The 12,895-nt window shown below is 40.6% G+C and overlaps 1 protein-coding gene across 4 annotated transcripts in view; it reads left to right on the plus strand.

Annotated features, from left to right (window-relative positions):
- Positions 1 to 10,325: 10,325 nt before the first annotated feature.
- Positions 10,326 to 12,895, plus strand: part of lrp2a (low density lipoprotein receptor-related protein 2a) — a 111,211-nt gene continuing 108,641 nt past the window's right edge. For all 4 annotated transcript variants that reach the window (XM_034187279.1, XM_034187280.1, XM_034187281.1 and 1 more), the window contains exon 1: positions 10,326 to 10,452. In XM_034187279.1, the coding sequence (XP_034043170.1) occupies positions 10,383 to 10,452 (70 nt within the window). In that variant the 5' untranslated portion in view covers positions 10,326 to 10,382. The remainder of the gene's footprint in view (positions 10,453 to 12,895) is intronic.

Genomic DNA, 12,895 nt, shown 5'->3' on the forward strand with positions numbered 1-12,895 from the left:
GGTGTTAAAAGCACAATTTAAATAAATAAATCTTGGTCTCAAAAATCATTTGGAGTTATATTATGACATTTCTTCCTGAACTGATTTGATACTGCAGTGTTGGCTCTGAGTTTGTCTACCTAGTGATCTCCATGGTTACTAAGGCTTTCTGGGAGAACCATGTGACTGGTGACATTTGAACCAGTTTCTTGATTCGTTCGTTTCACATTGCTGGGTCGGTAGCAGGTGGCGCCCCACACACCAATGTGGACATCACGCTTGTTTTGAAAAGTGGCTCGGAGTCAGTTGGGGGGCGGGGGAGCAACCTCAAAATACTGTAGGAATTTTTCCTCTAAGGCACATTTCCTGAAATTACTCAAGAGCACCACCAGAAATTTTGGTTCAAGTGAAAACCTCAATTACTACTCTTTGAAAGAGAGAGAGAGAAACAAAGAGCCACTTTTTTTTTTTTTTTTTTTTGCTTCATTGCCACCATGTGGATTCTGAGATGGACATCAGACTTTATGTTTTCTCTTACATATAAGAGGTGGAAGAAAATTTCTCCTGGGATTGATGAATATAGGGAACACTGCTATATAATACTGATGCAAGTGAGTGCAGTTGACTACACAAGGCAGTCAAAGAGTTGCAGTCTTTTATCTGTTTCATAGTATTGTAGAACAGTGGTCAAGAACCGTACTCCTGGAGACTACCTGCTCTCCATATTTTCGATGTGTAGCTGCTGCAACCACATCTGATCAGTCAAATCTGGTATTTCTGATCTCTTGATTAGCTGAGAACACCTGGCTTACTTAGTTAGCAGTGGGTGGCGGAGCACGAGTTGGAAAACATACACAGCAGGTGATCTCCAACAACAGGGTTGTTGATCCCTGAAGGAGGAACTAATGGCAACATTGGATGGCAATGTTCAAGTGTACATCAACCTGTGCCAGTGGGTAGGTCTTCAAGGTTGTCTGAGTGGCTGTTGAAGATGATCCACGTAGTGTTTGGCCATTGACTGTGTTGACTGAGGAAAATGGGAATGCTGTAGAGAACTTGTTGAAGGACAAACGTGCCTATTATAGTGGTGCAGCTTAGCTAAAATTTCCATAAAAATTATTTATTTTGTGATAGAAGCATGGAATTTGGCACACATATTCTAAATTCACTAATGTTTATTTTCAGATATAGAGCCATCCTGGAGCTGACCTCTAATGAGTTACAGGGGTCAAGGGGTCAATAAAGAATTACACAGGGGTCAAAATGTTAAAATTCTCCAGTCATGTTGAAAACTACACAACATTATTTGTCTGATCATAACCATTCCAAAAAGGTATAGTTTGGACTATCTGTGACTGAATTCCATGGAGTTATGGGGTAAAAACAGCAAAAATGGTGATAAAGGTCAGTTTCAGTTTGTACAGGGGTCAAAAGTTAAAGCTGCTCCAGTTTTGCTAAAGAATTCTGCAAATTATTGGTTGAGTTAATAGCATTTTAAAAAGGAATAGCTTGCACAACCTGTCATACTTAGTTACCGTACCATGTTACAGGGTAACATATGTCATATACGTCATAGAATCCAATTGATGTCGACCTTGTCTGACCTTTACTTTGGAGACCAAGTATTCAACACAGTCAAAACTATTCCATTTATGAATCCTTTTCCATTTATTAATCCTTCAGAAAGCCTAATCTGTCAGACAGTCAGTTATTTTCTGCACTTACAGTCATAGGGCAAGAGGCCTGTGACTGCTGGGATAGGCTCCAGCCCCCATGACCCTTAATTGGAGTAAGCAGATACAGAAATGAATGCATGAAAAGCCTGATTTGTCTTCGGTTTTTTGAGACAAACAATTTAACAATTTTTCCACTCCATTGTTTTAAAAAATAGAAGCTATTTCATGTTTGCATTGTTTGTAATATTAAACATTTGTAACTTGTGTCCTGTTAAGTGCAGATGCAAATCCCTATGCTATCAATGCCGGTGTTTGGCCACATGGTGGCGGTACCGGACTACGGCTCAAGGTTGGCTGTGGCGAAACAAACAGGAAGTCGTGGATGTGCCATCATTTGTTTTTCCTCTCTATGTTGTCTCTCATGTGTTTGAATCCACTTTAATCCTGTTACGCAGTAATTCGTACCCACATTAATTTCAAGCAGTTTTATTTGGCTCATTTTTGTTCGTTTTACATCAGTGTTTACATAGTATCCAGTTAGGTAACAGTGAATTACTGGGATGCAAAATGATCTCATGGAAATGTAACATTTTGTTCATATTTGTGCCTGTTTTCTGAAAGCTTAGGGATACAGAAGTAATGCAGCTGTACTACCAGAAAACTTGGGGGTAGTGAAGTCAAAGTTTAAGTGAGAGAACCCTAGGCAAACGTTCATGAGAATGTTTTTCCAAGAATTTTGTAGATATAATCTTGTCATGAAGTATTTAATGGCCTCACAGACCTCCTTTTTAAACCACTGACTACTTTTTTTTTTTGTTTCCCAGCAAATAACCAAGCCCCAGCCTCTGCCATGTGAAATAAAGCAAATCTGGAAGTGGAAAATCTTGCAGTCCCTTGAATGGCTGCTTGAGGCTGGCTCTAAAAGGGGATTACCTGCAGGTCCCATAGAAGCCCATGTTAAGATGTCCACCTTTAGAGCAGCACCTTTGCATCTAGGTACAAAAATACGATCTTGGTCTCTATCACTAGTTTCACTCTCCATGACAACTGTACAAGGGGTGATTGTTTTTTAAATAAGCCATCAATATAACATATTTTAAGCCATAAAGTTACACATAATTAGGGGTGTGGTTACTTTGGGTGACAGCCCAGTGGGCATAATGATTTTGTATCAGTTTTTTTTTATGATTACATTTTGATGTCACGCCAATGTCAATTTCCCCATGTTGTAACAACATCTTAATATGACATTGATAATATGTCAAAATGTGGTTAGGTTCCTCACATGTACTTGGATTAATTTTTATTTTCTGTCAGAAACCCATAGGAACTGTATTTACCCATTGCAGCAGATGTGTTACTTGTTTTAGCATTTATTATAGTAAGTTGAATATCTACGTACATTGAATATTGATGTTGATCCAATTTTGAATTCCAACATATTTTCTACATCAATTCAATGCCAGACTTCAACATGGATCAACACTAAATCAGTATCATTTTGCCTGCTGGGAGGTAGTGTGTGCCGTGAGCCGAGTCTAGAGTGCAAATAGCAGACACTGCTAGCAGTGGCTACTAGCTATTGTGGACTGACTATGTCTGTCCTTTCTGAGTATTTATTAAAAATATCAGTGATAATCTAGCTTGTTGTGCAGATAATTATCCTAACGGACCACCTTACAAGTCTGTGCTCCAGTATTACTGACAAGTAAAATTTTCACATTACTTAATTTGTATGTTAGCACCATCAGTGTTGTTAGCAGGTTTTGGTAGCTTTGTTACTCCATGATTATTGAGGAAATAAGCTGGTCATAATTTTTAATGCCCACAATCAACCCATTCTTCATGAAAACCTTTACATTGTCTACAAAAAATGTTTTAATAAACACCAAACTGAAGTTTAGGTTTAGCTTGTTCTGTAACTCTGAGATGGGGGTGTGTTCGGGCTTCATTTTTCCCGCCCAGCTCACACAGGGTCTTGCCCATGCTCCATCTCTTTACTTATTTCTGAGTTGGCAAGGACTTTGGGTGTCGCCAGCTTCAAAACAAAAGTGGCCCACATATACAACAAGAGTTCACAACAGTCACACTGCAGTTTTCTAAAAGTTTTCTTTTTCACAGTAAAATTGGCAGCAGTGGAATTGTTTGTTTTGGGAGAACTCACTGTATATCGTGTTTTCCTAGGGCAGCCTTTCTCAGAGTGGCTCTTGGACCACTGGTACTCTGTGAGTGACACCTAGTGGCCTGTGAGAATATTGGTAAAATATGACATGTTAAATTAATATATTCTAAGCTGAAAGTGCTTCTCAGACTGTTGTAAAACAACTCCAAATTCTAATGGATATTACCGGTGTCGCAGACCGAACGGTCCGCCCCAAAAAAATCTGTCCGCCTTTTGCATCTGTGCATGCGTCATTTCGGACAACAGCAGCACATCTGAGACGGAGTCTCTTCAACCAAAGTAATCAAATGGATTAATGGGATTATTAACCATCAAATGATAAAGGTAAAACCTCTTAAATCATTCTAAAGTCAGTTTTAAGCAGAAATGAGGCTGTTTTAAGCAGAATTGAGACGAAATTCTCTGACACTTTGAAATGTCCGACGCGCAGTGAATGGATCAGCTAGCAGCTCGTTTAGCTGCAGCGCTCTGATCGTTTCCACTGCCTTTTATGATGAAATAATGCTGAATTTATGTGGAAATGGTTGTTGTACAAAAGTTTCAGATATCTGTCACTGAGATAGATGATGACTGGTGTGCAGTTTGAAGCAGAAAGGAGGTGTTAATCTGTGAACCGCGTCATCACCAGGGACTGATTTTTAGGGGGACTGTTTGGTCTGCGACACCGGTAATATACTGTTGCAATATACTGTTGGAGTGGTAAGCAAGCCTATTTATATTTCGTGATATTTGGGGAGTCTGATGAGTCCTTTTTTTCTGCAGAGTGATCATTTTAAAGAAGTTCTTCCGTGGCCTCATCCTGGTGTTCTGGCCTCATGTGAGTATAAACTTGCAGGAGCACCAATGTCACTGACACGACAGTTCAATTCAACAAAAGCTGCTGATATCACCATACTAATAAATCTAAATAATGGTCAACATGCAAAAGCAGCAAAATATTTCCTCTTTTGCTCACTCATCTTCAACCACTTACTCCAGTTAAGGGTCACGGGGGTGTTGGAGCCTATCGCAGCAGTCACAGGGCATGAGGCAGGGTGCATCCAGGACAGAATGTCAGTCTGTTGCAGGGCCACATAGAGACAAACAAACACATTCACACCCGCATGCACACCTACAGACAATGTAATGTTTCCAATCCACCTAACCTGCAAGTCTTTGGATGGTGAGGAAGCCAACGCACCTGGAGGGAACCCACACAAACACGGGGAGAACATGCAAACTCCACACAGAAAGGCCACAAGTGGGAATTGATCCCATGACCTTCTTGCCGTGAGGTACCAGTGACAACCACTAAGGCAATGTGCTACCCTATTTCCTCTTCTCCTTACATGAAAACCTTACCTTGCATGCAGTATGACTAACTGATTAATCCCTTATTGCATAAATTATTCAGTTGGGTCAAGCTTTATATGGGCAGGTGGGGTGATGTCGTTATTGCCAGAAATCCTCAATATTTTGCCACGTTGGAGTGCCCCATGGATTGCATGCATCCATGCAGTCTGTGCCTTTAATTATCTATAAAATGACCCATAGAAATGACCCCAGTTTATAGTAATCATGGTTGAACACAATAATTATACTATATTCATATTGTGTGAACATAGACATTTGTGTAAACAGTTTTCTGCTGTTTATGTCTGGCATGGATGCGTGCAAAAAGATGCATTTGAATAACACAGTACATGTTTAACTCACCTATGGTGTTGTTCATAAAACAGTTCACGAGTCTTTCTGCAGATTGAAAAGCCCCAGTCCAAACATTAGCTGTTTTTATTTTGTTTTGTCTCATCACACCACTTCCACATTTCAGTACCGGAGCTGTCCATCTATTTTTCCTGATGCCCTTCTCCTCAAAATCAGTGTGAGCAAGATCTCTGCAAACTCCAAGATAATGAAACTGCGTTGTTCCACGATGAACCTGATGCTGAAATAGGTCAGAAGCCATGTTGAAACTGTGCGTCCACCACATGATCTCTGTCCACACATCTAACTGGCATAGAAAGGCACATGCATCATGTGATTTTTTATTTTTAAATGGCGAAAACATGTCAACAAACTCCAGCCACAGCCACAATGAAACACAACATGGGGGGTCGTGGATGTGTCCGGAAGACAAACCAACTGCTCCGACACATGCAGGGTTCCCAACACACTGAGGGCATTTTGCTTCATGAAGTGTCATAATTACTGTTATTGTGTTGTTCATGGTAGATGGGTGCATCCCTTAGGTGTATCTATTCTTCTTCTCTTTTTTCAGTTGTTTGAATGTCATTCTCATGTTTCATTTTCACCACCCATTTTTACCCGAGGTCATCAAATATGGCCATCTGGTATTGCAGAGGATTTGTGTCTGTCCATCCATCTGTCTGTGATCAGCATAAGTCAAGTCCTGTTACTGCCACAGTCTTCAAATTCACAGGGAACATTCTTGGGTCACAGACCTTGGGCAATCTTTCTTAAATTTAATGTTGTATGGCTGGGGGTGCCTGGCTGCCTTTTGTTTCTGTCTTCTGTTCTGTCTTTTGTTTTTCCTTCCAGGTGGTTTGCGTCAGGACTGAGTGGCTGTGTGGCTGAGCTATCAGGACCTCACCCTGATCACCTGAGGCTGGTCATGTGCAGCTCGTCAGGACTCACAGCTGTGGTGCATCTACATGGATTGGAGCATGGTTGCATTTAAGTCTGGAGTACACAGTGTGTATTTGCCAGAGACTCGACCTTGTGACCAGACGGGTGAGATCGTCGTCTTGAGAGCCATCTCATCATCATGGATGCAGAGACCGTCCAGGTTTGATGCCATGGTCTGTGAAAGAGGAGGGGGTGAGGTCTCACACTCGTCAGCACACTTCCTGAGGTACAGTAGGTTTTGTGACTAACATTAGTACAGTCAGTAAATGTGGTGACCCTCACACCTTATTATATTGAGCTGTTATGTTAGTCGTTTAATCAGCTTTCACTGCAGTGATAATGTGAACTGGGTGTTCCATGCCTGCAGGGTGGGAAGCTGATTAGTGATTAAGCCAGGAAGTGTTTGCTGTTTATGTACACCTTTGAGTGGTCTCTCTGTGTGTGGAGTGTGGACTCACATGATGGTTTGTTCTTTCACAGACTCGGTTTGTCGCGGCCACCTGGGGGGTGTCGGCGGGGTCCTTGGGTCCGAACTGTTTCTGGCTCCGGACCGTTAGTGCTGCTGGGAGCGCACCGTCTTTCCACCACGCCAGACCGCGCACTTATTTGTTTGTATTTTGCACATCACTGTTATGTTATTAAATTCAGTTATCCTTTGTACCGTGCTCTGCTTATTTTATACTGGGTCCTTCAAACGCTGGTCGGTTCTCCGTCCTGCGTCCTACACATAACATTTAACCTTTATTTAACCAGGTTAGTCCCATTGAGATCGAGATCTCTTTTGCAAGGGAGACCCGGGCAATTATAAAGTTTCCAGTTCACCTAACCTGCATGTCTTTAAATGTGGGAGGAAACCGGAGCACCCGGGGGAAACCCACGCAAACACGGGGAGAACATGCAAACTCCACGCAGAAAGTCCTTTCTTGCTGTATGGCAACAGTGCTAACCACTAATCCACTGTGCTAACAAGATCAAAGATGGCTAACCTTGACCTATTTTAAGAGGTTAAAAAGTCACATTCTGTTTCAATCTGTTCTGTTTTGTTTTTGAATAGCGGGGGTGACAGCCAATCACAGTAGAGCTGCGCAGTGACATCAGTGGCTGGCCTCTCCAAAACCAACTCCGTTTGTATGTTTATATACATGTTTCTCATATATTATGTAAAAGCTAGCGAGAAATAAACATTTCTGAAACTGAAAATGCCATTTTTGGAACCTAATACAATGTAACACCTCTGAACGTATTTACAAGACATTTTGCGGCCATTAGCATGGTGATGTTACAGGCTGGTAGCTAGCTGCAAAACTCATTTGTGTGTAAATATATCCTCTTTGTCATGTATTATGTAAAAGCTAGTGAGAAATAAACACTTCTAAAACTGAAAACACTGATAACCTAATAACACCTCTGGAGTCATTTACAAGACATTTTGTGACGTTAGTGTGCTAACTTCCGCTAACTCAATCTAACTTCCTGTGGAGTTAAATTTGTCTCACCCTCTGGGGTCCGAGGGCATTTTTTGGACAGTTCACTCACTGGCATAAATGTTTTATTATTGCTGTTAACAGCTCTCCCTGCATCCCACAATCAAGTTTTATGTCTCTTTTTCTCAGGACAACCTGTGCTTTCAGAAAATATATGTTTTTGTTGTGTTTTATAAGTGTAATAAAGGTTTACAATCAAAAAAAGGCAAGGAAAAAATAAAGAGAAAAATAATTTTCCACACACATTTATTCAAAAGACACAGCAAACTATAATAAACAACTGTTTTGACACTTTATAAAGGTAATTTGAGGTCTTCTGTGAAAGACTATACAACAAAAAGGTTCAAACAGTAAACACAAATGCACATTTTGAACAATATATACAAAATGGTCTATCCGATTGGACACTCACATTGCGCACGTCATCACACAGCTTCTATGAGGAGTACAAAGATGGCCGATGGCTGGCTTGAAAGTCCGCAGAGTTAACTTTTCAGCAAAAAAGTACATTTCTATCTCATATCATTAAAAAGTTATTTATAATTTAGTAAAGCTTGGTCTTCGCCATCGTATACGACGGCATCTGCCCCAGAGGGCTAATGCCTGCAACTGCACACAGGGTGATCTACAAATATTCCTTAATTTGCACAATTTCTGCTCTTGTCAAAAGCTCATGTTTACACACACGCAAGGCCTCAGTGCATTATATAAACACTATCCCATTGATGCCATGGACACAGGGCCACTGTATGATCAGATCAGTCAGAAAATTTACGATGGGGCTGATGAAAATCTTATAGGGGCTACAGCCCCATTAAGCACAGCACCCACAACCCCAGCTGTCTAAGAAAGCCTATGAATAACGGTGAATGTATGTAAGCTTACATTTTTATGTGGAAACACCAAAAACGTTAATCTTAAACCCAATAAATTGTTCATGTCAGCTTTGATTCAGTGGAATCTTGATTATTCTTGCATATCCTGACAAATCATGCCTTCATAATAAAAACAGTTTGGTACATGCTAAATACTCCTGGAACATTACACACTGAACCTGAACATTTTGTCAAGGTACATATGCAGCCTGTTGAGATAAGGATCAACCATGCTGAGATGAAATCCCGTTTATAATGTAGTACATGACGTCGCACCAGAACACAAGTCAGATTGTAAACTGAGTGATCACACCTGCCAAACTAGATTGAGGAACATGTCTTTTATCGTCCCCACTGTCCAGTGTTTTTGTTTGCCTTATATCAGTGCTAAGATGCAGAACAGGCGTCCAGTAGGTTAATCTGGGTCAACATGGTGTTTCAAAAACTATAGTTTTTATTAAACAGTTTTGTTAACGATAGTTGAAAATTTGATCGATTTTCTTTGTTAATGCGTTTGCTTATTTTATTTAGAATTGTAGGTTTTATTCATTATTTTCACACACACACACACACACATATATATATATATATATATATATATATATATATATATATATATATATATATATATATATATATATATATATATATATACCCACACAAAAACACAGCATCAGTTTTAAAAAAACAACGAACAGCTTCATAGGATGGCATGGCCTTCTAAAAATACCAAAAAAGTAATACATTTTTAAGGTGCTTAATGAGGTAGGATAGTTTTCGATATGTAAACAGACTGTATTATTTATTGCACATGTTGATATCTGTTACTGAATGTCTGTTGGGTGGCTGTTGTCCTTGCATATGGCCCATGCCTTCCTCTGTAAGTCCTGGAGCTCAGCTCCTACAGTCCTCTGTGTTGTCTTCACCACCTGGGACAGATCTTTTTTTTGTCCTCTGCTGTGCTATCAGTCAGAAACCAAATGCCAAAAAGCAATGACAAATTATGCATAGCAGAGACAACCAATGTTCTGTGAAAATGATCCGAAAAAGAATTCTGAAACCGAAAAGTTGAAATAAAAAAACTATAACAACAAAAACCTGACAACACCACAAAAAACTTTGATTCAAGTGCATGAACTGAATACATACTCCCGACATTTCATCACATCTATTTTAGCTTTTGAAAAGCCACTTCTATTGAATTTTTTTTCCAAGGTAAAATTTTGTGGAATTGGAAACTAGTTTTTGCGTAGGTTTGCGCTTTACGAGCACGGTGCTCTACTTTTTATGTAATTTTGGCAGATCAAATCAAAGAGGCATTAACTCCCTTCCCCACATTAGAAATCACTATTCGGAAACTGCACAGCATTATCCAGATTCCAGGGTCAGAGGGATTTAGAGAGGACCCGGGTTGGGTTGGGGGGAGTGGCTTTGCTGGCTTTTGTGCACGCCCCTTTTCATCAACTAGTAGCCCAAGAAAGACAGAGAGAGAGAGAGAGAGAGAGTTAAAGGAGCAGCATCCCAGCTCCACTCACTCCAGCTCCTCCATCTTCACAGCAGAATGTGGAGAGAACTGACCCCGAGACTCGTCCTGGTCTTCGTATGCTGTGTGAACTGTTGCCACACTGAAGGTAAACTTTTTCATTCTTCTAAAGTCTGCGCACTGACTCACACTGTGCACTTGTTGCTCATCATGAGCAGGAACGCTGGCTTTTGTTTCATAGAAATGAGAATGACAGAGAACACAACATCCCTGTGTCTGTTTCAGCGAGGAGCAAAATGTTTGGCTACGTCGTGTTACATTTAACGCAGAGGAGCACAAAGCCTTCTCAGACAGGCTGGAAGTTCTCTTGAAGAACTTTTGCCTGAGCTTTCCTGTTGCTAGGTAACGGAAAAAGAGCATGTGACTTACAATCTGGGTGCCCTGAGAGCTGCTGGTACAAATCTGATGCAGGAGCGCAGATTTGAGTTGTGCAAAAACAGTGATTAGAACTTAAGTCCTCCAAATGTAAGGAGTAAAAATCACTTTTGAACACGAGGAGGAGAAACCACTCGGATGTGCTGTTTAAATAGTCTGCTTGTGTCTTATGGTTGCAGCCCAACAAGATCTCCAACTGTAATCTGCTTTCTTTTTGCACAACCCTTTAGTATTTAAGCTTCTTAGTGTGAATCAAGCAACTAATTACATTGCAGCTGCTGCAGAATGCAACCATTTCTACTTAACCTACCAACATCCAAGCTGCAGTTATGTATTTTTTTGACTTATACATTTATTAGATGTTTTGAATTAATTTCCTTGGACATACCAAACAGAAATGATTCACATACTGTTCATGCCCAGGAAAGCACAGACTGTAACCGTTTAAATTCCTCGTCACAGAGTAGCTAGAAATCTGCTGATGATGAGTGAAAAGCAACAAAATGTTGACTTGGTTTTATCAGCATGTTCAGCATGAGATTGATAATGTTCCACCTGTTGATCATTTATTTTTAAAGTGAAGTTTGGATACTGATTTCATGATATAGAGAGAAATCCTTAGACTTGATAAAACAACACAAAAAGCTGCAAAAATGTATGTATGTCATACAATTTGCAATAAAGAGTGCTGAGCAGTAAGTCATGGCTACAGTTTTCCTTTAAACTGATTTTTTTTTTTTTTTGGGGGGGGGGGGTGAACTGGGTCAATATCATGTTGATCAGTTTATTAGTGGATGATTACTGCCCTGTTTGTTGTATTTGTGGAATCATGAAGTCATATATACATTTCCATTGCTCGCTTGATCTTTTACCTTGGTTGACCCTGACAGGTCAAACTTTAAATCCTAACTACTCAAACAGTTTTAGGCCAGCAAGATTAAACATGGTGAAATGGCTGTGAGTTAGTCAAGGATGAAGTGCTTCAGTTTTAGACAGAAAATGTCAAAATGTCAAGTATTTTATTATAGTGTCACTGAATTATGAATAATTTACATGAATCAGTGTTAAATGTGTAAAGCGTAGGTGTTGCCTTCTGATTGTTTTTGAGTTATCTTTGCATTATTATGTTAACAGATGGAAGGGGTTGAACTATCTTCCTACTTATCGACCTGCCGATTTACTTCCCAAAGCCTTGGCTTGTACCCTCATTTTCTGAATGACACATGGCAGGCTTAATAATACACTGAGAAACATTACTAATGATTTATTTTGTAGTTATTTATGATGCAGAATTTGTTCCCTCCATTAATTATTAGCCAAGGAAAACTTAGTATGAGGTGCAGAGTAAGAACTTGGGTACTGACACTCATTAGGGCCCCTTCACACATAGTATGAATGTGGTTGAATTGTGCATGAAGCAGGAATCGTATGCAATACCTGTAAAATCGTAGATGCCTCCAACGCCTCGTACACCTGTTGCTACAACTATTTGCGCACACCAGCGGCTGAAAGACAGAGTGTGCGCTGTGAGAGCACATTCAATCCCTCTCACGGCAGGTGTTGGCCAAATTCCAAGTGACACACACGAACATCGGATACCGCTCGCTTGGCACTTAGAAAATGTGTGGCCAATTGTGCTTCTAGCACGAAAACAGTCAGTAGACGATCACTTTCGAGCTGGCGGTAAAATTTGTGTAAGTGCCCCCACAACTGTGGCGTTGCCGAGTACACGTGGCGTGCCAGAGTGTCGGCTCCCCCCACAACACGTGTGTTGTTGACAACTCTGGTCCTGGACATCACAGCTGCAGAACACGTACCGTGTTTTGATGGACACGCGCGTGTGTGTGTGTGTTTGCTGTCCTCATGTGGAAATACATAAAAACATATATCGCTTTTGCGACGGGCTGGAGACCGCAAACACTGACAGGCTGACCCAGCTGAAATGGACCGTCACTCCATGTGGACACGGAGCAGGCAATCTGAATGTCACGTCTGTCTGGGGGGCGCGCCACAGGACTATATGACAACCCAACAGTGCCACAAATATGCCACTTTCAGTCACATATCAGCAGAAATACACCGTAACAAACGCCATTTGGTCAGTTATGGTGCTTTTTTCTCTTTTGTTAAAAAATACATTAATGTCCTTGTTGACT

This window comes from Thalassophryne amazonica, chromosome 14 (assembly GCF_902500255.1).
Source record: "Thalassophryne amazonica chromosome 14, fThaAma1.1, whole genome shotgun sequence".
NCBI classification, from domain to species: Eukaryota; Metazoa; Chordata; class Actinopteri; order Batrachoidiformes; family Batrachoididae; genus Thalassophryne; species Thalassophryne amazonica.